The 23,326-nt window shown below is 36.0% G+C and overlaps 5 protein-coding genes across 8 annotated transcripts; 3 read left to right on the top strand and 2 right to left on the bottom strand.

The window, feature by feature from the left end:
- The first annotated feature begins 1,304 nt into the window (after nt 1-1,304).
- Nucleotides 1,305-6,191, top strand: LOC116016125. 2 transcript variants are annotated; one of them, XM_031256290.1, is made up of 10 exons: nt 1,305-1,422; nt 1,907-2,808; nt 3,189-3,318; nt 3,398-3,804; nt 4,018-4,098; nt 4,185-4,283; nt 4,574-4,717; nt 4,852-4,938; nt 5,028-5,099; nt 5,231-6,191. In XM_031256290.1, the coding sequence occupies exons 2-10, from the start codon at nt 1,984-1,986 to the stop codon at nt 5,546-5,548; spliced, it is 2,163 nt and encodes a 720-aa protein (XP_031112150.1). In that variant the 5' UTR covers nt 1,305-1,422; nt 1,907-1,983; the 3' UTR covers nt 5,549-6,191. The 2 variants fall into 2 exon arrangements, with proteins under 2 accessions (XP_031112150.1, XP_031112154.1); XM_031256294.1 differs by lacking the exon at nt 1,305-1,422 and adding an exon at nt 1,468-1,605.
- Nucleotides 6,192-7,316: 1,125 nt separating this feature from the next.
- Nucleotides 7,317-9,022, top strand: LOC116016277 (prostatic spermine-binding protein). 2 transcript variants are annotated; one of them, XM_031256472.1, is made up of 6 exons: nt 7,321-7,400; nt 7,491-7,614; nt 7,764-7,818; nt 7,896-7,952; nt 8,040-8,117; nt 8,332-9,022. In XM_031256472.1, the coding sequence occupies exons 1-6, from the start codon at nt 7,336-7,338 to the stop codon at nt 8,823-8,825; spliced, it is 873 nt and encodes a 290-aa protein (XP_031112332.1). In that variant the 5' UTR covers nt 7,321-7,335; the 3' UTR covers nt 8,826-9,022. The 2 variants fall into 2 exon arrangements, with proteins under 2 accessions (XP_031112324.1, XP_031112332.1); XM_031256464.1 differs by having other exon boundaries at nt 7,317-7,614.
- Nucleotides 9,023-9,144: 122 nt separating this feature from the next.
- On the bottom strand, nt 9,145-12,299 carry LOC116016146 (pentatricopeptide repeat-containing protein At3g48810). Of its 2 annotated transcripts, XM_031256316.1 has the most exons (3): nt 10,899-12,299; nt 9,746-10,754; nt 9,145-9,648 (listed from the first exon to the last, which is right to left on the bottom strand). In XM_031256316.1, the coding sequence occupies exons 1-2, from the start codon at nt 11,935-11,937 to the stop codon at nt 9,940-9,942; spliced, it is 1,854 nt and encodes a 617-aa protein (XP_031112176.1). In that variant the 5' UTR covers nt 11,938-12,299; the 3' UTR covers nt 9,145-9,648; nt 9,746-9,939. The 2 variants fall into 2 exon arrangements, with proteins under 2 accessions (XP_031112176.1, XP_031112172.1); XM_031256312.1 differs by having other exon boundaries at nt 9,746-12,298.
- A 557-nt stretch (nt 12,300-12,856) lies between these two features.
- LOC116016209 (protein REDUCED WALL ACETYLATION 2) lies at nt 12,857-17,382 on the bottom strand. The gene is made up of 16 exons (XM_031256371.1): nt 16,994-17,382; nt 16,687-16,778; nt 16,349-16,486; nt 16,205-16,261; nt 16,030-16,102; nt 15,715-15,873; nt 15,303-15,452; nt 14,971-15,226; nt 14,770-14,885; nt 14,279-14,365; nt 14,115-14,203; nt 13,939-14,001; nt 13,760-13,816; nt 13,568-13,664; nt 13,299-13,457; nt 12,857-13,194 (listed from the first exon to the last, which is right to left on the bottom strand). Exons 1-16 carry the CDS (start codon nt 17,024-17,026, stop codon nt 13,189-13,191), a joined length of 1,632 nt encoding a protein of 543 aa, XP_031112231.1. The 5' UTR covers nt 17,027-17,382; the 3' UTR covers nt 12,857-13,188.
- Nucleotides 17,383-19,257: 1,875 nt separating this feature from the next.
- LOC116016199 (nuclear poly(A) polymerase 3) lies at nt 19,258-23,326 on the top strand. The gene is made up of 10 exons (XM_031256362.1): nt 19,258-19,845; nt 19,956-20,033; nt 20,267-20,374; nt 20,539-20,601; nt 20,699-20,860; nt 21,012-21,125; nt 21,495-21,557; nt 21,680-21,982; nt 22,145-22,309; nt 22,485-23,326. Exons 1-10 carry the CDS (start codon nt 19,627-19,629, stop codon nt 22,860-22,862), a joined length of 1,653 nt encoding a protein of 550 aa, XP_031112222.1. The 5' UTR covers nt 19,258-19,626; the 3' UTR covers nt 22,863-23,326.

Below are 23,326 nucleotides of genomic sequence, written 5' to 3'. Positions count from 1 at the left end.
AATTTTAGTGTCCAAGAGGCCAAGGCTGTGTGCATTCGAGAAGCGTTAAGCTGGCTAAAGGGAACTGGGATGGGAGATGTGGACATCGAAACTGATTCTCAACTTGTCTATTATGCATTAACTTCAAGTTCTTTTGTTTCTAGTTTTGGTTTTATTATTGATGATGTAAAAGAAGTTGCATCTATGATTGAGGGTGTAGACTTCTATTTTGCTAAGCGATCTGCGAATCGTGCCGCACACCTACTTGCTCGTGAGGCCGTTTCTATGTCAGGTTGCGGGGAGTGGTTTGATACCCCTCCTCAGTTTCTTGTTGACTGTCTTTTATCGGATTCAATAAATTAAGTCTTTTTTCTCAAAAAAAAAAAAAAAAAAAAAAAGTGAATGCAATATATATGTGCGCTAGTACAACTAGACGCTCACTTGCTGGAATGTTACGTTTTATGTGGTGGGAAGAATACTACTACGTATTAGTTTTTGTGTCTTATTTATTTATTTATTATTTTTAACATCATAGTGAGGGGAACCATCCACTACAACATTTTTTCCACACGATCAAATTTGTTAACTCTTTTCTTTTTCGAAGCATGTAAATCTTGTATAAATTCTCCTTTGTGACACATTGAAAAGAGTTGGATTCTTGATTATCTTACAATAATAGTGTCACTTTGTCATCTTAATATCTTTTAGATTTGTTTTTACAGTTGTGTTGACCATCCGTCCAGCTATGCTGTGACCGTGAAATCAACAATGTCAAACACAGAAAATGATATAGCTAACCTCCAAAATGTGTAATAAAATAACTCCGGCGCGACATCAAACTTTAATGTCCGTATTAATTATATGTGTGTGTTTATTTGAACGTACTTACGTACTAAAGGTAAGAGTAGCACAAAAGAAAAATAAAAGTGATATGTGGATGCGAGTGAGAAGTGGCTGGTGTGGGGCAAATTATTGCATGGACCATGGTCCACACAACTGTGTGGACCAAAAATAAAAAGTACATTATTTTTATATTAAAGGTACATTATTTTTGTACTGTAGGTACATTATTTGACAGTATATATAAAATAATGTACCTTCAGTACAAAAATAATGTACCCTAAAATAATGTACCTACAATATAAAAATAATGTACATTCAGTACAAAAATAATGTACTTTTAATTTTTGGAGTTGTGTGGACCATGGTCCATGCAATCATGATTGCAGTTGTGGCCTGTGGGCCAAACCCGAAGCCCACCTACGCAGAGAGAAGAAAACCCGTTGAGAGTAACGCCCGCCTATCTACACCGCATCCGCGTTTTACTTCATTCGTATCATGTGTTTGTTTTTCTAAAAATTTAACAAAATATAAATAATATTCAAAATAGTCTTTATTCCACTTCGCTCTACGATTCTGCTCATCGTCTTCCTGGAATTTACTGTAAGCGCCATCTCTATCTCTCTCTTCACACACACACACATGTATCTACTGTTATTGTCCTGAGATTCCCTCGTTTTATCAAGAGAATTATGAAAAGTTAGGGTTCTGAGCTGAACAACGAACTCTAGCATACCTTTAATAGGAATCCGACTCTAATCAATTCTTTGGGGCTTTCAGCAACACGTATGCTGCCATCGTTGTTATCTGTCTGTCTGTATGTTTGGATATGCATACTGTTTCGTCTGTTTGTCTAGATTATTAGTTGAATTTTGAAGCGTTGCCAAAATTTTATAATTGAACTTTTACTTGTAATTGCAATTATTACTAATTTTGTCGTATTAAAATGCATGCTCTGCGTTTTAAGCGGTGAGTGTTGCATATTCAAAATCATTGTAAGCAGCAAAACAAGATCATATTTGAGTTTAAGCTGCAGTTAGGAAATGATTTGCATACATTAATATTTGGGTTTTTGTTATGGCAACAGGTGTGTAATCAAATGACATCACTGTGAATAAATTGAAATGATTCCATGCCCAAATATTTACTGATAACAGATGACTCATGGCTCGTAAAGGAAACCAACAAAAGCAAGGGTTTAATAATCATTTAGCAAACTCTAGAAAAGGATTTTCAGATTCTGTTTCTGGATTTCCAGATAAAAGAGAAAGGAGTATTGCGAGTGAGACAGATGTCATTACTGGAGAAGAGCTTTTAAATGGTAATCTACCAAGTGTGTCTTTAACTCAGGAACTGAATAGTACCCCTCAACCTGAAGAAAAGATGAAAAGCAAACACAAATATAGAAAGTCACTAAAAAAGGAGAAGCAAGATGTGGTTGCCTCAACAGTGACCGAGCACGCAGAACCTGCTAGCAGTTATGCAGGAAAGCATGATAATCATCCACATACAACAGAAGATCTTGAGTTAAGAGAAGGGAAAGAAACACCTCCCTGCAATAATCATGGCTCTGAGGATCCAAATAGCAGATCTAGTTCCTCAGTAGAAGGATTGTGTACTACTCGACAAAATGCTGAGCATTCCATTAAAGTTGTTTTTAGGTATTTGGGGACCTTAGCGTTGTCTTTGTCAAGGTCATGTATTGAATGGCTAGAGAGGAGGAAGCCATTGCTTAGACATATCAAGAGCATTATATCAAATGCTAGTGAGTATGCTCGAAAGAAGGTTGAACAAGCATATCCTGTTGCCTTAAAATGGATTATGCATTTTGGCAATATACTGCTTCTGCTATCAATGGTTTGGTTGGACTGCAGTCTTAGAGGCATGGGCTCCTTTCTATGCATGGGGACAGCTTCACTATTTTCAATCGTGTGGTGGGGTGTTCTTTCTTTGATTGCAGTGAGCAAATTAAAGTTTCTATTGATTCTGGTAAGAACCCTTCCTTTTCCTCTTGGGATCAAGAGATGACATTGTGCTTAGAAGTAATCTAGATTTGAATTACACCTCATTGATATTGAATGTTCAGTTATGCTGCTTAGAATCAATCTAGATTTGAGTTTCACCTCATTAATATTTTCACCTTTATTTTTGCTTCATCTAATGTGGTTCCCATTTTGTATGTATTTCTATTACTGAAGGCATTTCAATGAGTGACTTAATGCACCATGGTCCATGATGTTTTAGTTACTTTTCTATATATCCAATAATTAGTTTGTGTGAACTGCATCTATATTGTGTTTACTCAACTAATACTGGCTTCTTGATTGTTCATATTTTTCTTATGTTAATGGGTTCTTATTCTCATTCAGGCAGCAGTTTCTGTAATTGGACTTCTTTCTGGCTTCGTTATTGCAATTCTGGCATTATCCATTATTGGTCTTGCTTTCTTGTGGATCTATGGAAGGTTTTTTATAGCAATCCCTGTCATCTTGTGTGGAGGTGATCCTTCGACATTTGTTTATAAGCATTTTCATCTCTTCTTTTTGCCCGGTTAAGAATTTCAATTTTCATAATTCAGGGGTTCTCTTCAGATTGAGCCATGAGCGCATTGCAGTGTTCATTATGACCTTGTATTCTGTCTATTGTGGACGGACATATGTTGGATGGCTTGGTTTACTCTTAGGTTTAAACTTGTCATTCATTTCAAGTGATGTTCTGATATTCTTCTTGAAGAATAATTTAAATGAGCAAGGAAGACCCGACAGCTTTCCAGAACAAACAGCTGGAGTGTCTGCTGATGTTGGTGGTGGACTACCTGCTGATCATAGTGCAGGAATACCTTCAACCAGTGGATCTGACTCGGAAATGACATCTGAAAATGAAGTTATCAGATTGTTGAACTGTGCAGATCACTATTCAGCATTGGGTTTATCCCGATTTCAGAATGTGGATGTTTCTATTCTCAAGCGGGAGTACAGAAAAAAGGCAAGCATTAACTAAATTTCATCAGCTCACTTTTTTTGAAGATAAAGCAAAATTCACTATTGTTCTCTACTGTATGAAGTTACATTGGCTTTTGTCTCCACTCACTGACTGCCCCCAAGTGATTAGCCATGATAATTTTTGTTCCTTGCCAAAGAGAAAGGGAAAACAAAAATGTGGGTTTTGCCAATCAGTTAAACTTATTTTTGCATTCAGGCAATGCTGGTCCATCCTGATAAGAATATGGGAAATGAAAGGGCTGCAGAGGCTTTCAAGAAACTCCAAAATGCATATGAGGTACAAATTGCATTCCAATTTTGGTTTTCTATTATTCTTTTGCTATTCCCATGCTTTGGTTATAACTTGTTTATATTCTTTTTCAGGTTTTACTTGATTCTTTCAAGCGAAAAACATACGATGATGAGTTGAGGAGAGAAGAACTGATAAATTACATCCGTAGCTTCCAAAATACTTCTCAAAAGGTTTAACAAGCTGATTTATTTTATATTAAACATTCAAATAGGCTTTTTTCAGTTAAAACCTTATTTCAGTGTTATACACTCGCCTAAATATAGCTATATTGTGTATTGATTTTTTTGGTTCTCATAAAGAATAAGCTTGTGATAGGTGTATGGTTATCCATAAAGACTTGGTTCATGCAATACTCTTTTATTTGAAAGCAATGGATCTTTGCTGTGCTGACTCAAGTACTATTATAGGGTTTACTATAAACTTTTCGTTTCTATGCTCAACCTTTGTGTTACAACTACAGAATAGAGGCCACAGATTTGGTCATTCAGAAGCTGTTGGTGAGGATCCTCTTGGAGAGTCTAAACGGATTACCTGCAAGAAGTGTGGCAAGTTCCATCTCTGGATTTGCACTGACAGAGTAAAACACAAAGCAAGATGGTGTCAGGTGTTTTCCTTTTTCCGTATAGTTTTAAATATGCACATCCCCTCGAATTTGCACAACCAAAACAGAAATAAATATTAGAACTCAATTCTAATCATTAAGGATTCTTACTTTTTTCTGTTTTTGTATCTTTAAAGGAATGCAAAGATTTCCACCAGGCTAAAGATGGAGATGGATGGGTTGAACAGACCTCACAGCCCTTCTTTTTTGGACTACTGCTGAAGGTACACATCATATGAAGATGGAAAACCTTGTATATCTATAGTAAACTGGTACTGAGTTTGATCTAGTTTCAACCTGCGTTGATGAGTAGGTAGACACTCCTTCTGCATATGTTTGTGCTGATAACAAGATATATGATGCAACTGAGTGGTATACTTGCCAGGTAGGTTTTTCGTTCCTTGTAATTATATTGTATGTATATGTATTTTAACTTGGTTTGTTAATGGTAGTTTTTGACATCAGAACCTCACTTGGGGCATTATGTGTGTGTGTGTATATATATACTGGTTACAGGGAATGAGATGTCCTGCTAACAGTCACAAGCCAAGTTTCCATGTAAACACAAATATGACGTTAAAGAGTAGCAATGGGAAAAGAGGTAGCTCCTCAGGGCATAGAGGTGGGATGCCAAATCCAAATTTGGAAGAGACGATGACAGAAGAGGAATTTGTTGAGTGGCTACAGAATGCTGTACAAGCAGGTGTGTTTAATAGTTTTACTGGCAGTGGCAGTAGTACATCACAATCTCCAGGTACTGAGAGTGGAAACAGCTGCAAAGGTAGTGGTGGCAGTGGAAACAAGAAAAAGAAGAAAGGGAAAAAACAATGGTAAGCAGTCACCCTATTGTTTAGGAAAGTGAAAGCTGAGAGAATTTAACATTTAACAACTGAATATACCGGAGACCATGACTGCACGAAGCAACGGATAGCTGAATAGTGAATTGCCTCTGTAAATGTTTCTTTCTGGAGTTGATTATGGTTGCGCAGGTGAGGCAGGCAGGCAGGTTAAATTTTCTAGTTTCACTTTTTGAGGCATTATTATTGCGAGTCTCTTTCAAAGGGTTGTTCCACAAAATGTGATGATCAATGATAAATTGAGATACGATCACATTCACAGGGTATACTTTTGATATTTATAAAAAAAAAAAAAATGGAGCTATGAATGATGGTGATGGCGAATGACGTGATTTTGGATGAACTCTTGCGCTGACCGAGCTTTTTGGTCAATATAGACTATACCCATACTATAGCTTTCAAGTTCATCAAAGTATTACAAGCACTGTTTTTTGTCGAAAGAATTAGGTTTTGACTCTACATTTTATCGCTTTATCCTTATCTTTTGTTCATTATAAGGCAAAACGTAGTGAAGTTGGTTATTTCATTATTTTATAGGGACAACAAATATATATAATTTAAAGTAGATGTGAAGTTAGTACATAGTGCATTCACAATGGTTCTTCCTTTTTCCATCCAAATTGTGGCTCCAAATCAGATTATAATCTCCTTTCCTATTTTCTTTTCGACCCTTCTTTTTTTTTTTCCTCATTTTTTTTGGGCCTTAACTCATTCAAATTCTTAGACTATCATTATTCTTGTAATACTCTTTCACTTTCACATCATCAAATTTGTAAGTTCTCTACTATTTTCTCTACATCCTTACAATACTCTATCATTTTTCAAAAGCAATCTTACTTGCATTTAAAATAAAAAATAAAAATCAATTGCAAACTTGCTATTACAGCAAGCTTGCAAGCCACATAAGCTAACAAAAAAGAAAACAAAAATTCACATTACCTTCCACATCATTACATCAACTTAAAAGGGGTTAACTTGTTGAGATAAGGATAGTCTTACACATCATCTATTATTTTATTTGGGAAAAAGGGTCAAATAGGCCCTCGAACATTTCATAAGAAGTCAATTAGGTCCACGAACTTTTAAAACGTGCAATTAGATCCTCAAACATGTCAAAATAAGGCAATGAAGCCCACGAACAGGTAATTGACCTGTTATTACCGGTCATTTGGATTTTCCGGCGATCGGCGACACTTTCCGGCCACCGACGACACTTTCCGGCGACCGGCGATGACCGAATCGTCGCCTGTCGCCGTCTCCGGCGAATGGCCGCCTTCTCCGTGAAGAAGGCCACCAGATGACTGTGTCGTCGGTGGCCGGAAAGTGTGGCCGGTCGCCGAAAAATCCAAATGACCGGTAATAACAGGTCAATTACCTGTTTATAGGCTTCATTGCCTTATTTTGACATGTTTGAGGGTCTAATTGCACGTTTTAAAAGTTCGTGGACCTAATTGACTTCTTATGAAATGTTCGAGGGCCTATTTGACCATTTTCCCTTTTATTTGCTTTTCTATAATTCATAATTTTAACTTAATTATAATTTTTATTTTAAATAATAAAATAAAAAATTAGGAATTATATTTTAAATACTATATATATTTTTGAAATACTATTTATGGGGAAAAAGTGGTATGAAATTACTTATAAACTCCTCATATTGTTCAAAACTACAGAGGCGACCCCCTTATGCCCTTATCGACTTATCCCCCGCTAAAACCTCCCTCCCTATCTTCTCCTCTGATTGAGAAGTTTTGAGCTTGTAAAATGGAGTCATTTCTCCTCACCGCTGCTCCAGAAGTTGGGAAATTGATAGCCGCTTCTTGTGATGGGTATCCTCAAAATCGAAACTTTCATTCCAATTCCAATTCAGCAAAAGTGAATCTTCATCCTTCTTCTTTGTCTCTTCCATTTTACTCTAGAAAGTTGAGATTCTCCTCCCTGATAGCGGCTGCAAATAAGAAGAAGAAGGCCGACACCCACAGCTTCGTTCCAAGACCAGACGAAGCCACTGGTCCTTTTCCTGAAGCTATCCTCCTTAAAGAGGTAAATTATAAAGCTATTCTCCTCCTATTCTACTGATAGCCGTGCATATACCAGATTTGTTGGAGGATATAAATTCATCCCCTTTTCTTTGTGGATTATAAATTGGTTTTTATTTTGGGGGGTATATAAATGATTATCACTTTTAACAGGCGACGGTTAAAGAAGATGGTAGGCTTCTGCCCGAGTTTGCAGATGCTGAAGAACGTAAGTGACTGTTTTGTTTATTGTTGATAAGTGAGTGGATTCCCTGTTGTGGTTGAGATTGTTTCATTTGCTTGCAGGAGCACTTTTTGAATCTTTAAATCTTCGGCTGGAGAGCGATTTGAATGTGGAAAGAAGTAAGCCATTCTAATAGAAACTGTTTTCACTCAATCATGAACTTCAGCCTATTTTGTTTCGTAATAGTGAATGTGTTTCTTATGCAGTGCGGCACTACGAGGTTGTATACTTGATTCACGAAGATCACAAGGAAGAGGTAGAGAGTGTGAATATGATGGTTCGAGGTGTGTACTGCTTCTTTAATAGTATTAGGAATGATACATGTTGGCACTAATAGAAAATTAGGATGGGACTTTTATTCATAGATTCCTCCTCATCTTACATGGTGTTGTGCTCATTCCTGCCTCTCTCTCCACAAAAAAAAAATGTAGTCTGTCCTTTTGAAATGTTGGTTTGTTGTTCTTAAGGATGGATGCACTTACTTTAATATTGTTGCAGAATTTTTGGAGGAGAAGAAAGGAAAGGTATGGAGATTCAGTGACTGGGGTATGCGAAGATTGGCCTACAAGATACAAAAAGCAAGCAATGCTCACTATATTTTGATGAATTTTGAAATGGAAGCCAAATGGATTAATGATTTCAAGAACTTGCTTGACAAAGATGAGAGAGTCATTCGACATCTTGTCATGAAGAAAGACAAGGCAGAAACAGAGGATTGTCCTCCTCCTCCTGAATACCATTCACTGTGTGCTGGTGATGATGATGATGATGATGATGATGATGAGGAGGAGGAGGAGGACGACATGGATTATGATGATGAAGATGAATGGGATGATGATGAGGTTGAGGCTGAGCTAGAAATGTATGATGATGATGATGATGGTGTTATTTATGTGGATGATGAAGAAGAAGAAGAAGATGATAACAGGAAACATAGAGATAATAAGCCCCCAACTATTCCAAGGCCAGAGAGAAGGAAAATGCAAGTGTAGGTTGTTGTATCTATAATCTTCTATTATTCTAAGTATGTAGTAGCTTAGCTCCGCTTATCTTATGGTTGCTGCTTTATTTTGGGAAGAAATATGCTGCGAGTGGTGAAATTAGGCGAATTTGTGTACACTTTGAATGTATTGTCCAATCCATTACCATTACCATTACCATTAACATTGGAGTTAAGATCTTGACATTATGATTCTTTCTTCTTTAGCTGTGTGTTCTTCCTTAACTTTAAATCTTCTGTTCTTTTAAGCTCCTGCTCAAGAAGCCCATAGCTCAGGCAGGCTTAAAACTATTTGGCTCTACAATGTCAGATGCAAAGTACCAATTGCCAACAGTACAACAGAAGGAAACATGACCATTGTATCTATCTATCTATCTATCTATATTGCCTTTACAAACATACACATGTTTATCTCATCTTCCTCAGATCAGAGTACAAGAAATCAGACTCCATCTCCATTTTTGCTGCTCAATTATAACACCATCTGAAATTTGTTTTCCGCATATCATACCATACCAATTACCATGCATGCTCATCATCGTATCAAAACAAAACAACAATATTCATGCTCTCTTCTCTTCTCTTCATGTACATTGCAGACTAATGAGATCATCTAAAGGTAACCCACCCGCCACTTCCAATCACTCCATCTCATGAATTACATACAACATTCAGCAGGATCTTCACCATACTTCCGTCAGGCAGCAACTAGTTGTTAGTTTGTTACTGTATTTGCTCAATCAGCACAACAGAGGGCAACAACCTTTTAAGTTTTAGCAAATCATCCCCTTCAATCTCTAGATTCTCCCTCCTCACTAAAAAATTCATTGACAGATGAAGTTAAAATGGATTCTAATTCAAACAAAAAGGAAAAAATCACCGCACAGCAGATAACAGATTAATATACCATACCTTATGAGTAATTCTTTCCAATAGTAGGCGGCCCAAAGCAAGCAACATAAAGCACTCAAAGCAATGAAGGATTTGGACCTGCATTCTTTATAATGAAATCTTTTCAAAGTTTGTACGTTGTTGCAGCATTAGAGCCACAACAATGCATATTCACTGTCAGTGGTTCAATATCAAGGCGGCTGCAGTTCAAACTTTTAACTTCTTGCTCTACTTACCAAGATAATATCTAAATATCCTACTGCATCAACGTACCCAATCTTGCTAACCAAAGCACGGACTAGAATGTTCCATGTGGATGTGTTTGGGGGGATTCCTTCATCTATCATTCTGTAAACACAACTGATAGCTGTTTCGAAATCATACAATTCAGAGAACCCAGCTATAAGACTAGTATATGAAACTAAATCTGGGTTCCATCCTTCTGCACTCATTACATCCAGAAGCTGATAGGCAAGCTTGACATTACCACCCTTACAGTAGGCATTTATTAGTGTGTTGAATGTGAAGACATCAGGCTCAATTCCCCTTATCAGCATCTTTGCAACAACTTTTGGAGCTTCCTCAGGCATCCCAATGCGACAAAAACCACATGCTATAGTATTGTATGCCACCAGATCAAGGTGGATTCCTTTTTCCTCCATCTCCACTACAAGCTCCAATCCAAGGGTAAGGCTGTTAATTTTGAACAACCCATTCAATAGCTCCTTATATGTGGTCGCATCATGTGAACACCCAAATTTCTCCATTTGATTAAAGACCACCATTGCCCAATCAACTCTACCACTTGCACATAAACCTTTCACAAGTGTATTAAATGTAACTGTGTTTGGGGGGCAATTATCAGCCATCATATTTTCAATAATTATATAAGCATCTTCAAACATGAAATTTTTACACAGCACATTCACCATACATGTATATGCCACAACATTTGGACGGCAACCAAGAGTTATCATCTTGTTCCATATCTCAGATGCACCACTCAAATCTCCAGATTTTGCAAAGCCATCTATAAGAGTGCTAAAGGTTGTCAAATTTGGAGAACAGCTGTGTCTTTCCATTTGGTTGAAGATAGATAAAGCTGCATACATATTTCCATACAAACAAAGACCACGTATTAATGTGTTATATGCAATAACATTAGGAAAAATACCTTCTTTGATCATACTATGCCACACATCAAGCGCTACATCCCACCTTTCAGCTAGACATATTCCCTTTATCAAAGTAGTAAAAGTGTAAATATTCGGAGAACATCCTCTGACAAACATTTTTGCTAAGATGGAAAGAGAGAGCGGTGCATTCCCCAACTCTGATGCAGCATTTAATATTGTAGTGTAAGTAATGACATTAGGAGTAGCACCATTGTCCATCATCTCATCCAACAGCTTTATTGCCTCCTTGACATTGCATTGTTTGCAAAGTCCATTTACCAGTGCATTGTAAACGGGAACAATACTGAAACCAAACCTCATAGCTATGTCTCTGGCCTCTTTCACTCTACCTAACTTACACAATGAAGACACAATTGTCGTATAGCTTACCTCATCAGGAGAGCAACCTTTGTTTGACATTTCCACAAGCAACTTGTGAGCCCCATCCACCCTGTTATTCTTACACAGGGCTTTCAAAAGAATATTGTATGTAAAAACATTCGGCATAATCCCATCCTTTTTCATGTTACTATATATAGGATTGATCATATTAAACCTGTTCTCACTAAGTAATGCATCTAATAGATGATTATAAACCCTGACTGTGGGTTTACAACCAAAGTCTTGCATTCTATAAAACATCTTTAAGGAGTGTTCAGCTGCCCCAGCTTTGTTATAGGAACTGATCACAGCAACAAACATATCTTCGGAACAATTAATCCCTTCTAAGTACATTTGGTGCAAAAGGTACTGAACTCCATCCATGTCACCATGGCGGCCAAGTTTCTCAACCATCACTTGGTATGTTAGCAGAGTATGGTTGAAAGAGTTGGATTTGGAAACATATTTAAAATACTCCAAAGCCATCCCGGCATTTAGTTCATTTTTCAGCCTATTCACAACCTCAGATTCTTCACAAGCTATTGGGATTTTATGATTTGGGTGATCGAAATTGAAAATGGGGTTTGCTTGATGGATCAAAGGTAGTGAAGGTTTATGCAGCTTGAAGAGCAACTGACATTTCTGTTTCAAAATCATTTTACAAGAAAAAAGATACAGACAGTACAATCTTTGTGATTTTCAACGCCGAAAGAAAGAATACTATACTCGGATGATAGATAAAAAATAAAAAAAATTCGGATAAGCAACTCCCTAGTTCCTTCAAAAGGGAGTATAAAGTGTAGCTGGCTACAGGCTAATGGAAGGAAGAGAATGATTGAATAATTATTATACACAGCTTTGGCACAAAACCTACCGGAATCTAATTATATCGAAATATACGTACTGATGATACCGCCGCCGCCGCCACCACGACGGACTGTTGTTGTTCAAAAATTTGATTGGAGAGTGAGTTGTAATTAGTTTATTGGTTGGTGCTAAAATAAATTGTGGTTGTGGGATGCATATGGGCTTAGTTTAAAGCGGAATAGACTACACTCCGTTAAGGCCCAAAATGGAAGCAGATTTCCCAGAACCAGAATCAATCTCATCTCGGACTCCGAGGATAGCACGAGCCCCCTTAGCCTGAGGTTTGTGTGTGTAATATGAAATTGTATGTAGGATGAAGAGTTTAATTTCATGGACTTCACAATCTTACTTTGTGATGTGATGAGCATTGATAAGTTATGTAATTTTTTTATGCCTATCTCAATACAAATGTTTACATCAAAATTTTGTGTAAGAGTAAAAAATGCGAGTACACAGTATTTTTCTTAAGATGAAATACCAGACTAACCATCCCATCTCGGAGCTGCCATTGCTGCTGCTGCTGCAGCAAAAACCTCACCTCACCTCTCATTATTTTTTTAGAATTTTTCATTTCGAAAACTAGTACTAGTGTTTTGCATCATTGTGAATGCATGACATGCCGAAAGAGAAGAATAAAAGTTGTAATCATCAATTCAAGCCAAATTTATAATTTAAAATATATATATATATATATATACAGAGCAGCATAAAGCCGTACCGTACATGTATATATGTGTGTATTATAATTGGGGGCAAGTGGCAATTATGTGTAGCAGCAGCACTGTATGACAAAACTGAACCCAACCTCTGAAATGGAATCATCACTTGCTGCTACTATACAAACAAACAATCCTAACCAAAGAATAACACTACACCCCTGAATTCACCATTTTTGCAGTGACAACTAATAATAATGTATCCAAACAAGTACTGTATAATTTTTCTTTTGCAAGTATCCAACAGCCTATTATGCTGTAAGGGAGCAGTTGTTGATATCTAGGCTCTTTCCATTCTTTTGCAGAGCAGCAGCTTATATTTTTATTATATCTGCATAATAAGCAATGATAGCATATGAAAATGATGGTTAGCTGCTTTGTTTGCACACAATGCTTTCAAAAATCAAATTTTACGCTATTCAAAGACTCACTTACCATTATCTGAGATAGCCTCAAGAATATAGAAGACAATGTGTATATGACACTTCCTATTACTAAGGCAGCAATTGCATTATAGCCCAGCCGTTTGTTGTCTTTGCTTGGTACAAATGCCGATTTTAATGTATTTGTCAATTCAAAGAGCCTATAAGAAACCTGCAAATGTAAATGCGTAACAAGACCAACTTTATTCGTGCACTCTGCCCTGCTTTATACTTCTTAATAAAACCAAAAAAAAATAAAAAATAAAAAATTCCTCATCTTACAGCTACATAAATCACAGTTGTAAGCATGAAGTTCAGCAATGGATACTCTGGGATCAAACACAGCAACTTTTTAGGCTGCCCATCTGGTACACTAGATCTGCATTATTGTGTTGCAGAAACATACATCAACATGCAGTGCATTAATAATCCATATCAGAAAACTCTTCAGTTTTTTGAGAGCATCCATAATACCTTAACCATATGTGGAACTGACAGATGTAAGTCTCCAAAGTTATCTTCCCGAGCCATCTATTAATTCCGAAAGGAAAAAAAAAAAAAAAAAAAAAAAAGAAGTAAGTTGTCTACCGAAACAAATTTTTTTAATGGCAATCCCACAATGACCTTTTCTATAATTTTCCAAGGTCACTTACGCTAATAGTGTCAATGAGTAGCTGCGGAATGACTGGGTAACATTTCGTAAGCATATGAAAACTCTGATAAAACAAAAAAAAAAACCATAGATCAAATGAATGCACAGAACATTAATCACTAGATGAAAATGGGTAACTCACAAACTAGCAATTGAACAAGGTATATATAGGCATACGTTATTGGAATCCATGATGTATAAGGATGATATTTATTGTATGTGTTCTTTGGAAGCTTGTATATGTACTCGAACCAGAGGTATCCAATCTGAAATTCATAAAACTATAACATCAAACACATGAAAGGACATATTAACACATTTGGAATAAGATAGCCTCCTACCGCCAGTGAAGTTATCGTAACAGCTGTTTTGATAGATATCCGACGCTTCCCTTCAGTTTCCTCAAGTTTTTCCATCCATCGCTCCACCTTGAAGTATGAAATTCAAACAAAAGTTTATTTATTTATTTATTCTTTTATGTAGGGAGATAGGAAATCACAGGATTTAAGCAATTCATTAAAATTTTGAGGAAATGACACTTCTAGTCCTTTAGTTGTGACCTTAGTGTAAGTTTATCCCCTCAGTTATTCGTGGCATAGATTGTCCCTAAATTCTTAGCAAAGTGGCGGATTTATTATTAGGGTTTTAAGTTTTAACATAACCATAACGTTAGAGACTAAATCCTATTGTTAAAAACCTAGAACCTGAGTCTACATTGTGAATAACTAAAAGATAAATTTGCACCACCGGTTCAACAAAAAGATTAAAAGTGTCATTTTCCCTAAAATTTGTAATGGTAGGTAATGTATCTCAAATCTGTACTGTAACTTACTGTAGGATGGAAGTATGCATATATCATTCCAATTATCCATATGTAACGGTCAAGGCCAGAACGGAAATGCCATTCATGCAATAGGGGCTGTTTTGGTCTTGAAGGATCGGAATATCCTAAGATGTAATTCAAAGACATTTAGATATTCACATTCAGCATTGCCAATGGCAGTGTAAGTAATAAAAGGTATAAACTACCAACCAAGAAAGAAAGTGAAAGGGCTCCAAATAAGCTCAAACATTCCAGGTATTTCCCAGATCAGAATAACAACCAAGAAGCAAGCCACAATCTTGATAGCAATCACGGTGCCATTTTCATTATATTTGTTAAAAATACCAAGGGCTCCATAAACCATCAGAGTGAAAAGAGTATGCATCGGACAGATGTAGTATAGCACATAACTGTTGTTTAGAACAATGCAGCAAAAGAACACCAAGAAATTAAGCCGCCACATCATCTGTCCAAACACAAATAAACTTTAATTTTGTTACTTAATTGTGAATCATTTCAGGATACCAAGAGGAAGATAGTACCTGGCAAAATCTTGCGAGGCTAAAATCTTTTCGGATATAATAATATGAGAAATTCCCGAATCCAGTCATCCATACATAAGCAGCAATAAAAATTCTTATAGCATTATAAATTTCTGAAGCAACAAAGTAGTGGTACATCAGGAACAACACCTGTGTGTATAAAAGAAACAGGTTAAATCCCATTTGTGAACTGCAAGTCAAATGGCATTTTAAGCATCTTACAATTGCACATGCTTTTAAAATTTAAACCATAGTGTTAGTCTCCTACAAGATGGATTTGTCCAACAACTTCTAATCCCTTACAGGAAAGACCGAAAGAAACTTAGATGATATAAGAATGGCTTGTCTCAACCATTCAAAGATGTCACTTGACCAGAAGAATTAATGGATATGCATATGGCAAAGATTTTACCTGCATCCAACCTTTCCACTCCTCTGTCTGATGCCTGTTTAAATACATTATGGATTTTCCTGAGAAAGGGGATTTATCATGGTGGATCTTAAATGAAGTAATTCCAGAGACAATGATGAGCAGGAAGTAGAGGAACAGGAAAAGATCCCGATTATAACTCTGCATAGACAAATAAAAAAGTGTTGGTTACAAACACATAAAAACATTTCAATATACATTAGCATCCACTTGAGGAAAGCAAAAGAAAGTTGTTTATTTTCATTCTTTTTGGGGGGTGGGGATGGGAGGAGGAGGAAGAAGTTGCTGTTGACAGACCTTTGTTGATTCTTTAAAGATATTTGTCCGGTCAGATATGTAGAAATAGAACAAAAGAGCGCCAAACTCTGATCTGCAAAGGGCGCATTGGTAACAGAAGATAAAATAAGCAATATATAGTTCACATTGATTTTCAGAGCTGAAGTTTGAAATTGGAAAAAATAAATGCACTTACATAGCTCTCAAAACCAACCGATTTTCAAGCAAGAATGTTTCATCCATCAGGAAGAACCTGGTGATATCATAAGATAAGACATGAATGTGTGAAGAGAAGTAGTAATATTATATTTAGCAAGAAAACAGCAGTCATTTATGGAACCTGATGAGTTGAGATGTTACAGATGAAGTGCGAGGTCTTGGAGATGCTGACTGAAGAGCACCTCCCTCCAAAAGAGCAGCTTTGTCATCTTCTTTAACAGCTTCATTTCCCAACTCAACCAAATTGATATCAGAATGCCTGCACATGAAAATTGTGAGAAGAATACTAGCCAGGTGGTTTAAAACTCATGGGAGCTTAAAGTTTAGTTTAGAAGAGGTCCCAGATATGAGATACCTAAAGGCATATCAACCAAGAAAGAAGGAATATCTTTTACATAGCTCAATTTAACTTAGAAGTAGAAGTAGAAAAAGAAAAGGAAGAGGTTGTAGTAGGCATACAGTTTGGAAGAAGCCGTATTTTTCCTGTACTCCAAATACTCGGAATACAACCATGCCGCAAATAACGGTATAATTCCAAGAAAAAATGACACCTGCAAGCAATTGTTGAAAAAACAAGGCAACTAGTGTCAAACAAATTAAAACACCGGATGGATCATACAAGCTAAGCAAGGAAAATTAAAACAGGAAGCAAAGATGAAGCAAGTAAGCAGCTTTAGGGTTTGAATTTGAGTGAGAAGAGTGCAAGATCTAAGATACAAGTAGTGATTACAGATAGATAGATGTGTAGAGTAGCAAGCATTCTAACCTGACCAGGTGTTAGGGGTCCGTAGATCAACATTATTAGTGGTTATGAGCTTGTGTTCCTCCACAAAGCACCCAAAATGTTAAGTACACAAGCAGCAAGATGATGTATTTATATATATGAAGAGAAGGGGAGGGAGATGAATGTGAATTGGATCTGATGGAGGAAGAGAGAAAAATTAAAAAAAAAAAAATGTGTGGAATAAAGGGATATGTGAATTTAGAATGCTATTAAAGCCAGGAGGATGTCTCCGTCTGTATACAATTGCTCCCTTCCTTCTTACTCCTCCATATCCTCACACTCTCACAGCGAGAGATAGAAGCAGAGCTGTAAATAAGTTACTGTACTGAGTGTGCTGGTTGAGAAATTAGCATCTATGTGTGTTCTTCTTCCTGTTTTCTTACTTTTTTTTTTCTTTTTTTTTTTTTTACAAATAAAACATTACAAAAAAAAAAAAAAAAAAAGTACTACCACGTTTATTACCTTTTTGTGATACATTCAAATGTGGAATTTATTTGAGGCAAAACAGGTAGCAGAAGAAGAAAGGGAAAGGGATTGAATTGGGTGCATGAATACATACATACATTTTCACTCATTAAAATTTTGCATTCATCTCCAATTCCATTAACGCCAAACATGCAATTATTTCTTTGTTTTCAACTTAATTGCAAGTAGATGTAAAACAAAGTGCACGCATACAGTTTTCAAAAAAAAAAAAGTGCACGCATACATACATACAATGGGATATATCATATATATTCAACTTCAATCATTTAAAATAATTAAATAAATGATGGAGGGAATTTAGCAGTCGGAGTGAGGGTGAATCGGCCTGTGTGTACCACCGACACCAGTTTTGGTACCTGTGGGTGTTGCACATCACTTCTCTTTAATTTATTTATAATAGGCCATTAGGCCCACACCGCCTCAGCTACATTCTTATCGTTGCTTGATGAATTGGACTAAGCACCAGGGATTTTGGTTGACCTTAGCTTGCCCATATGCTGCGCTCCACTTAAAATATTAATTAGATGGACTAATCCGCTAACATTTTGTTTTTTTTTGAGAAAACTAATCCGCTAACATATTAACCTTGATGTTGATAACATACAACGAGATGTAGAGAATTTACGATCATTATTAAGACTGAAATAGTTATTTCAAATGATTTGTATAGAATTCATGAATAAATACACACAAATTTGATAAGTTTGAGGTGATTCACGGTCTTATATAATAAAATGTATATACATGCAAATTTAATAATATTTGAGGTGATTCGATTTATATAATATATAATAAGATAGATATTACATACTATTTGTATACAATTCATGAATAAATATACACAATTTTGATTAATTTTGAAGTGATTGATTTTATATAATAAGATAAACATTATGTATGATTTTGCACAAAAATCATCAATATATACACTCAAATTTGTTAACATTTAATGTGATTGACCTTATATAATAAGATGGACATCACATGCGATTTGTATAGAATTTATGAATAAATAGTTAAATACACAAAAATTTGATAAGTTCAAAGTGATTTACGATCTTATATAATAAAATGTATATACATACAAATTTGATAGTATTTGAAGTGATTCATCTTATATAATACGTAGTATATAATAAGATGGATATTGCATACTATTTGTATAGAATTCATGAATAAGTATACACAATTTTGATAAAATTTGAGGTGATTGATCTTATATAATAAGATGGACATTGTATACGATATAATTCATGAATATATACACACAAATTTAATAAAATTTGAGGTGATTGATTTTATATAATATGATGAACAATATTATATACGATTTCTACATAATTAATGAATATATACACACAAAATTGATAAAATTTGAGGTGATTGGTATTGTATAATAAGATGGACATTACATACGACTTTTATAGAATTCATGAATATATACATAAAAAATTGATAAAAGTGAAGTGATTGATCTTATATAATAAGATAGACATTACATACGATTTATATAGAATTAATGAATATATACAAACAAATTTGATAAAATTTGAGGTGATTGATCTTATATAATAAGATGGTCATTATATACTATTTTTATAAAATTCATAATATAAATACACAAATTTTATAAAAAAAATTGAGGCTATTGATGCTATATATCAAAGTTGTGAAATTGATAATTTAAAGTAATGAAAATGGGTAGTAAGTATGAGTATGTGAAACATTTGAGAATTGAGCAGAGGGTGAGTGCCAAGAAAAGCGCAGCTCATACACTTGGCAGGCAGTGCAGGGAGACACGTGGTCAGCAAAAACGCCCAAGCCACATTCCAAATACCTCGTCACTTCGGGCACCCCAGCTTTGGAACCCCAACCCAACCCAACCCAACCCATCTCCTCCCTGGAGTTCCCCTGTTTCCACGCAGTTTCAATTCGTTAAACAAAGAACCATCACTGTGTTACAATTCTTGAATTTCTGATGCATTTCTTCTTTTACTGTTACCAACATTATTTTTGAAGATAATCGCAAAAGATTTTCCTTTTTTTTTTGTGTTTTTTTTTTCCTTTTCTTTTAGAAATCCATCGTTGAGATTCAAGATATTTTCCTTGAGTATTGGCTCAAGTTTTGTATGGAATTTGGGGAACCTGCGAATCAGCATTCTATTGATCTTGGTGTTGGAGCTGGGAATCCTGCGGTTCCACGCGTAATTCCTGGACTGCAGCCAATTGGGTTGGCGACTATCAATCTTGCTCCCGTGCTTCCTCAACTAGTTGCCCCTTTGGGCTTTGGATTCAGCCCTGATATGTTCATCAGAATGGAGATGGAAAGGTCCTTGTCTCTGTATCAGGTTCGTTGGTTACTTTTTCATGTATGATGCAAAAATGCGCGTTTATTTATTTCTTGATTTCCCTCCATTCCATTTTATGATTCTCTGTTTTCTTTTCAAATTTGTTTCAGATGATGATCAACGAGGGTTTGGTGCCATCACCAGAGGAGGAAATCAGGCGGAGAAATGCCATTCACAAGCTAAAAAAGGTTCTTGGATATAATATGCCCATTTAATCCTCTCTTTGCGAACAACAATCTGCACATAGTAATCTTTTGCTATTTCTCAAAGTCATAGTCATGTTGTTTATATTACAGCAATGCAGTGGCACTTCTTTAAAGTTGTGTAATTTTCTGTTTTAATTGTGATTCCAAGTTGACTTCAATTTCTGTAAGCTGAATGATTTTTTTTGTATCATATGAAATACAATCACACCTCGCAGATAGTAATGGAATGGATTAAGAGGGTAGCTTATCGACACCAACTCCCTAAAAGATACCTCAGAAGTGCTTCAGCTACAATATTGACATATGGATCGTATGGTCTTGGGGTAAGTCTGTCCCATTTTACTTTGTTTCCACTTAAGTATATTTCTTGATGTTTGTAATTGGAAATTTCAATAGCCTCACCGATAAACAACAGCATCATTTTATTTTATTTTACTTTTACAAGGTTGGATATTTCTTTGCTTTTGACTTGTGTCATTCTGTTTAGGTTCATAATTCAGAGTCAGACATTGATGTATTGTGTGTTGTCCCTTGCTTTGCTAATATGGTGGTATGTCTTTCTACTTTTGATCATTTTTCTTGGGTCCACAATCCACATATGTTGCAGTACCACAATTTTTACTAGTGTTATACTGTGACTACTGTAGGAAGATTTTTTCGTTGTTTTGTACAACATACTTGCAAGCAGACCTGAAATATCAGAGATCCAATGTATCAAGGATGCAAAAGTTCCTCTAATGCGTTTTAAATTTGATGGGATCCCCATTGATCTTCCATATGCTCAACTTAAAGTTGTATCCATTCCAGAGGTGAGTTCTGATGCCATCTCTCTCATGGCTGCTGCTGTGGGGTTCTGTTGATCAAGATCTTTGACCTTTATTTCATCTCTAATGTAGTTGCATAGTGCTGAATAAACAACTGAATGTTTTTTTACTAAGCCAACTGATTTATGTTATCCAGAATGTGGACGTCTTCAACCCATTCTTTATGAGGAATATTGATGAGAGCAGCTGGAGAAGTTTATCCGGAATACGTGCTAATAGAAGTATAATGTACCTTTTGCCAAACATTGAGGTAAATGATTATACAAACAAACATGATATGTTAGATTCTTAGAACTTTAGAATTATATGATATTGAGTATATGTTATTCAATTTTGTTTGTATCAATCCACCATTTATCTAGTGTTAGAACATGGAGTTCCAAAATCTTTTGAAATACTAGCCAAGCATTCTTTAATTGTCTTGTATATGCATATTAATTTCAACTTTCAGAAAATTGATTGCTTGAAAATATTTTAAAATTATGGCAATCATAAGTTGGTAGCATCAATCAATCTTGCTTTGGGGGATGCCATAAGCAGAATCTGCTGTTTATTTTCACATACAAGCATGATGGTACAAGTGTTCACATCTCTTATTTCTCAACTTGCTGTTTAACAGCTATTCCAATCACTGCTACGCTGCATTAAATTATGGGCAAAGAGACGAGGATTGTATGGAAATGTAAGGATTGTTTCTTTCCATGTTTGTTCATGTTTTACTGATTTGTTACAGTCTGCATATCATACTGGTTTTCCATTTTTTGTGTCTTGGTCATGTCTAACATTGCATTGCATTACCTTCAGTTGGTTGGATTTTTTGGAGGGATTCATTTAGCAGTCCTTTCAGCATTCATTTGTCAAAAGCATCCAACAGCAAGCTTGAGTACCCTCGTTTCTATATTTTTCAAGACATTTGCCTTTTGGCCTTGTCCAACTCCAGTAGTTCTCCACGATGGGTTGACACGGCCATTCATTCCCAGCGAAAAGCTTGGCTTTCTGCCTATCCAGTTGCCAGGTAGTGAATGCGATTTCTGCCATTCTAACATTACGAGAAGTACATTCCAGAAAATCCGAACAGAGTTTCTCAGGGGACATGTTTTGACAAAGGTATGAATCATTGCTTGAGTAAACACTCACTCCTAGTTCAGACTTTTATAAATTGCTATAGTAAAGATCAATTGTGCTTGCACTAGCATAGGCATAGCATACTTACTGGATATCCTGTTTTGTTTAATAATGGATACTTGTGCACAATGGTTCTTGTTACAGGACATGTTGAGTCCAGCTTTTGATTGGACTATCCTCTTTGAACCTTTTCCTTATTCAAAGAAGTACGGACGACTACTCAAAATATACCTTTCAGCTTCTGACAAAGATGGACTAGGTAACTGGGTTGGTTGTGTCAAGTCTCGCTTCCGCTGGCTTCTGGTTAAGGTATGTTTACGTGTAGCTTGTATATTTGTGTGGACATAAATGAATGAAAAAGATGTAACTATAAAGTGGCTTTTATTCATCATAATAATCTTTATTGGTTTATTCTGTCAAATCATTATTATTATGAAATAAATGAGTGATGAGTTGGGGGTTGTGTTGGTTTATGTGGGTGCAGCTGGAGGAATTATTACAGGGTTTTTGTGATCCCAACCCTACAGAATACATTGACATTGATGAATCAGAGGTGAACGTGGTGTTCTATTGGGGATTACAACCTGGAAGGAATAACTTCATCGACATAGAGTCAGTTGAGGATGAATTTATGAAGAATATAAGCAACATATATCAAGGGTCTACTGGAAGAATGAAGTTATCGATAGTGAGATCGTCCCAACTGCTGAAGAAGGCAGAGTATAGCAATAGCAGCAGCTGCTGCAGTGGATACAGGAGCTGGAAAGAAATATCTGCAAAGGCGGTGAAGCACAAGGGGCAACAGATTGATGGAGGAAGATATTTGGGTGCAAATAATGGAAATGGTGCAGAGGGGGCTTAGTTTAGGCTCTCTCTCTCTCATATGCAGAAGCAGAAAGAAAGAAAGAAAAGAAAAGAAAAAAAAAAAAGTTGATGATGATTCGCAGGGGGGCTGTACAGCTAGCTTTGTTTAACACATTTCAGAGAAACACACAACAGAAAACAGGGTGGATAGATCGGAGGAAGAGTAACTTTGTTCTTCAACACGTACTACACATGCATGACTGACAAAACAAACAAACAAACAAGCATGGATTTGGTTAATTGTAAAATTTCATTTCATTTCATGCTGTCTTGTAAATACTTGTGTACGTGTTTCCCTTTTGCTGAAACATGAAAAAGAAGAAAGTTACTGCGGTCTGCGGGCCACAAAATTTTAAAGGGTTGTGAGTTTTGATGCCTGCCGCCGCATGCATATGTACCATCTATTCAGGGAACAGAACTTACTCGTGTTCATGTTCGGTAATGTTCATTTATGTTCGTTTA

This window comes from Ipomoea triloba, chromosome 1, assembly GCF_003576645.1.
Source record: "Ipomoea triloba cultivar NCNSP0323 chromosome 1, ASM357664v1".
In the NCBI taxonomy this organism is placed as follows: Eukaryota; Viridiplantae; Streptophyta; class Magnoliopsida; order Solanales; family Convolvulaceae; genus Ipomoea; species Ipomoea triloba.
Note: the sequence above shows the minus strand (reverse complement) of the source record. Positions and strands in the feature narration are given on the sequence as shown.

Bases quoted from the DNA above. Each gene is read 5' to 3' on its own strand.
- LOC116016146 (XM_031256312.1), bottom strand. From the start codon at position 11,937: ATGATTTTGAAACAGAAATGTCAGTTGCTCTTCAAGCTGCATAAACCT.
- LOC116016277 (XM_031256464.1), top strand. From the start codon at position 7,336: ATGGAGTCATTTCTCCTCACCGCTGCTCCAGAAGTTGGGAAATTGATA. The intron at 7,615-7,763 runs GTAAATTATAAA...CACTTTTAACAG, and splicing joins AAGCTATCCTCCTTAAAGAG to GCGACGGTTAAAGAAGATGG. The intron at 8,118-8,331 runs GTGTGTACTGCT...ATATTGTTGCAG, and splicing joins TGTGAATATGATGGTTCGAG to AATTTTTGGAGGAGAAGAAA.
- LOC116016125 (XM_031256290.1), top strand. From the start codon at position 1,984: ATGGCTCGTAAAGGAAACCAACAAAAGCAAGGGTTTAATAATCATTTA. The intron at 4,284-4,573 runs GTTTAACAAGCT...TTACAACTACAG, and splicing joins TCCAAAATACTTCTCAAAAG to AATAGAGGCCACAGATTTGG. The intron at 5,100-5,230 runs GTAGGTTTTTCG...TACTGGTTACAG, and splicing joins CTGAGTGGTATACTTGCCAG to GGAATGAGATGTCCTGCTAA.
- LOC116016209 (XM_031256371.1), bottom strand. From the start codon at position 17,026: ATGTTGATCTACGGACCCCTAACACCTGGTCAG. The intron at 16,779-16,993 runs GTTAGAATGCTT...AATTGCTTGCAG, and splicing joins GACCCCTAACACCTGGTCAG to GTGTCATTTTTTCTTGGAAT. The intron at 13,458-13,567 runs GTAAGATGAGGA...TTACATTTGCAG, and splicing joins CAACTGTGATTTATGTAGCT to GTTTCTTATAGGCTCTTTGA.
- LOC116016199 (XM_031256362.1), top strand. From the start codon at position 19,627: ATGGAATTTGGGGAACCTGCGAATCAGCATTCTATTGATCTTGGTGTT. The intron at 19,846-19,955 runs GTTCGTTGGTTA...AATTTGTTTCAG, and splicing joins GGTCCTTGTCTCTGTATCAG to ATGATGATCAACGAGGGTTT. The intron at 21,983-22,144 runs GTATGAATCATT...TTCTTGTTACAG, and splicing joins GGGGACATGTTTTGACAAAG to GACATGTTGAGTCCAGCTTT.